Source organism: Crocuta crocuta, unplaced genomic scaffold, assembly GCF_008692635.1.
Source record: "Crocuta crocuta isolate KB4526 unplaced genomic scaffold, BGI_CrCroc_1.0 scaffold16, whole genome shotgun sequence".
NCBI classification, from domain to species: Eukaryota; Metazoa; Chordata; class Mammalia; order Carnivora; family Hyaenidae; genus Crocuta; species Crocuta crocuta.
Window position 1 is genome coordinate 6,997,998 of NW_027531893.1, and position 3,646 is coordinate 7,001,643.

General features: G+C 57.3%; 1 protein-coding gene across 2 annotated transcripts in view; it reads right to left on the reverse strand.

Moving 5' to 3' along the window:
* Window positions 1-3,646, reverse strand: part of USP7 (ubiquitin specific peptidase 7) — a 34,996-nt gene that overhangs the window by 2,428 nt on the left and 28,922 nt on the right. Inside the window, exons 22-26 of one of the 2 annotated variants that reach the window (XM_077773207.1) lie at window positions 3,283-3,436; window positions 2,537-2,604; window positions 1,980-2,088; window positions 1,812-1,889; window positions 993-1,099 (exon numbers count right to left, since the gene is read on the reverse strand). In XM_077773207.1, the coding sequence (XP_077629333.1) occupies window positions 993-1,099; window positions 1,812-1,889; window positions 1,980-2,088; window positions 2,537-2,604; window positions 3,283-3,436 (516 nt within the window). Of the gene's footprint in view, window positions 1-40; window positions 1,100-1,811; window positions 1,890-1,979; window positions 2,089-2,536; window positions 2,605-3,282; window positions 3,437-3,646 lie in introns of those variants that run through there. The other variant, XM_077773206.1, reaches the window with a different exon arrangement.

The following is a 3,646-nucleotide window of genomic DNA, read 5'->3' on the forward strand; positions in this document are numbered from 1 at the left end:
GGGGGGGGCGCGGTGTGAGCCACATCGCTCCGCGGCCAGCAGGGTCCATGGGCGGTTTTCCTGGAGAGAAACCCTTTACTATGAAGCTAGCGACGTTTGCTCTGGCTTTCCTCGTTAGGCTCGAGGGGTACAAAGCAGGTGTCCCTGGGGAGCACAGGGGACAGGATGCTCGCCGGTGGCCCCAGGAGTGTGTGGTTCAAGAAGAGACCGACTCAGGTCCTCCGGGCGGAGGCTCGAGGCCGCGGGTGAGCACAGAGAGGGAGGGCTGGAGTCTCCCGGAACCGGGGACACCCTCCGGGGCAACGGCTCCACACGGGGCCGCACTTGTGCCCTTTTTCTCTCTTACTCTTCAGAGAATAAAGATCTCATTCTTTCATGAATATCACACAGCAAACATTCCGTGAACCAAGTAGCCCCAAGGGCTGTTTTGTCCTGTGAGCGCCCGTCAGGCCCCGTGGTAGGAGCGGTCACCTCTCTGAAATAAACACTGCTGTCAATCAGGGGCTTCCGCCTTCGGCCCAACACCGGCTACCCGGATCAGAAGCGCCCTCACTCCTCACACGCAGCCCAGAGCAGCTGCGGCTGACGTTCTACTTGCATCCTCTCCTTGCTGGGTGGCCTTTCTACCTGAATCTCACTTTTTTACTGCAGCTCAGTACTAATCAGGAGACAGGGAAGGAAGAAAATGTGGCTCCGCTGTTAATCGTCTGATAGTGGCTCAGGTCACGATCTCACAGTTCGTGAGTTCAAGTCCCACATCGGTTGAGCACGAGCCCCGTGTGAGCCCCACTTCTTTCTCTCTGCCCCTCGCTCACTTGCACTCTCTTTCTCCCAAAAGAAAAAAGGCAGGGGGCAGCTCCATTACAAAGGATCTATGAACCGCCACAGGAGACGGGCTGCAGCCCTGCGCGTGGGTGCCAGGGGCCGGTGGCCTGGTGACACGGCCGCAGGAGACCACGGCCCCCCACAGCCCGCCGGCGGCTTCAGGAAATACTTGCCTAAGTTTCCCCGACGCCTTCTCCCCGAGCTCGACAGCCTTTTTACATTCTTCCAGCAGGTCCCGGACGCACCCGTGCTTGTCGGGATACAGTGTTATTTCCTAAGAAAGGGCAGGATGAAACAAATGCTCTGAAGAAAACCTAAGCGTCAGCTACAACGTGACCAAAAGGCAGAAGACGGTCTGTCGTCTCCACCTTCCACCACATCGCCGACGTGTGAATTCTGCCCACGTGCCCAAACCCGGGAGCGCCCCCTCCCGACCCCAAGAGGAGTTTAAGAAACGACGCTGATGCAGAAAGGCAGCCATTCACACGACAGCTCCCCAGGGAACCACGCACAGAAGGCTGCCCCCTGGCCTGCTGGACCCAGCACAGGGACGTGACGGGACCCAGGGGTGGAGCTGCCATCTCAGCCTGCCACTCCCACCCGGAGGAGCGTGGATGGCATGGGGCTCGCACGCGCCTTCGAAACCGGTGGAGCCAGAACGGCGAAACACTCGGGGTCCAAGCAGGGCCAGACTCTCTAGAACCACCACCTGCAAGCAGGCGGGACCTGCCCTCTGTGCGGAACCAGCCTCAGTAACGGCGGACCCCAGCGCCCGCCCCACCTGAGGAGGCCCAGAGGCACACAGGGTTCCAGAAAACTCCGGCCAGGCACATGTGCCCGATGGGAGCCGCTCCAGCCGTGGTGGCAGGAGGGGACTGAGGGCCTCCAATGCCTTTCTTCTGTTGTTGGTCTTCAAGGGCTAGACAGGTGGAAACATTAAACAAACGCCAATAAAAGTACAACTTCACACCATTAAAAAAACGTACCTCTTCCCTAAATTGGCTGTTCAACCATATACACTTGAAACTCCGTCTGTTTTCAAAGTCTGTGATCTTCATCTTCAGCTAGTTAGAAACGACAGACTGTCAGATGCGCCTCCACCAAACCCAAGCCTTCTCTTCGTGACCCACAGTAACACGAATTCGAACTCATACCTGCTGATAGTAAAGTTTCTTGGGCTGTCGAGGCTTGAAGAACTGGAGGAGATCTCTTAGCGTCCCTTCATAATTATGTCTAAGAGGGTTCCCCGGGCCGTCCCTGTAACTGCACAAAACAGCACGTAAACAGATGCCTTGTCGACGTGCCTGAAACAAAGAGCCGTGAGCGCGCGGCCTCCCGCCTGCCCCTGGAACCGGCGCTGCCCGCGGGCTTCCCTCAGTAGGTCTCCCGAGCACCGCACGCCCCCCACCCCGCCGCCGTCCCACCGGCAGGCTCTCTGCTATGGTGACACGGCGCACAGGCCTGCCTGGGAAGGCCCCAGCCGGATGCGATGTGCCGACGACGGATCTACAGCGAGTCTGGCTTTGGGGGAGGCCGCCCAGGAGCGGCATGGCCACATGTGCGTGTAGGCAACACTCTCTCTCTCTCACTAGGAGATGGCATGTCAGGGGCCGTGGGCAGCTACTTGTGGGACTGACTTCCACGATGTTCACATGGATACGGGGGGCACGCGGCACAGACTGAAGAGCGAGTGCCCGTGGGTGCGGCTTACCCTTGAGACTTGAAAAACTGGAGCAGCATGGGGTCAGTGTTGAGCCTCTGCGCCACTGTCTTTGCAACCTGGGAGGAGCGGGGGGACCCCAGGAGAGAAAGGAAGTCTCATTTTGGGGAATGAACTGAGAGTTGTTTATAAACCTGACCACTGAAACCATTTACCTGACGTTCCTGAATATGAACTAACAGCCTGAACTTACACGGCCTCAAACTCTGCCCCAGCAGGCACCAACTGTCCTCCCCAGGGGCCCCGTGGCGGCAGACACTGGTGCAGGCAGCGGTCACAGGGCTTTCCACCTTTTTGGTTTGGAAGTTTATGTCTCTGAGTAAAGTCTACACCCAATACGGGGCTCATACTCCCGACCCCGAGACCAAGAACCACTCCTCCTTCCAACGGAGCCAGCCAGGCGCCCCCAGGGTCTTTTACTTTTAACGGTGAGGTCTACGGGCTTATTTTCCAGTAAGTGCTGTAACTGAAGCAAAGCTGCTGTTACAACTACCATCTCTGAAACAAATTATGCTGAGGTGGGTGCAGGGAGGGTGTGGGGGAGCAGGGTGGGTGGATGGAGGGGTGTAGNGCCGCGGCCTCGAGGCCAGTCCCCTCCATCAGGAGCTTCCTCCAGCAGTGACAACGGGGCTGCCACCTCCCTCCGCAACCAAATCCATTAGCCTCAAGCGCTGTTTGAACAAGAACTTGGGTCTTTCTGCTGTGGATACGAAGGGAAAAGAGCATTTATCAAATACCTGAAAATAATTCATTCGATTTGATAATGTAACCACAAATCCGGGATCGTTGGGGATTGTTTTATCACAGAAAATGACATCAACGCGATGGTAGAGGTCTCTGAAATACTCTTTTGCAGTGGGCAGTTCACTGTTATCATTTTCAGGGTCATCCCTAGTGGGAGGAAGAAACAGTGGGAAGACAGAATCAAAGTCCAGGNGGGCTACGGGGGGGAGGGATCTACTCCCAAACTTCAGTGACACAAACAGGTGTGGACAGAAATCCCCACCTGCGTTTTAAGGATGCCGCAGCCCGTACCGGCCACCGCGGTCCCGGCCAGGACAGCACAGAAGGGGTGCCCTGCGCCTGCTCGCCGCCCCTCAG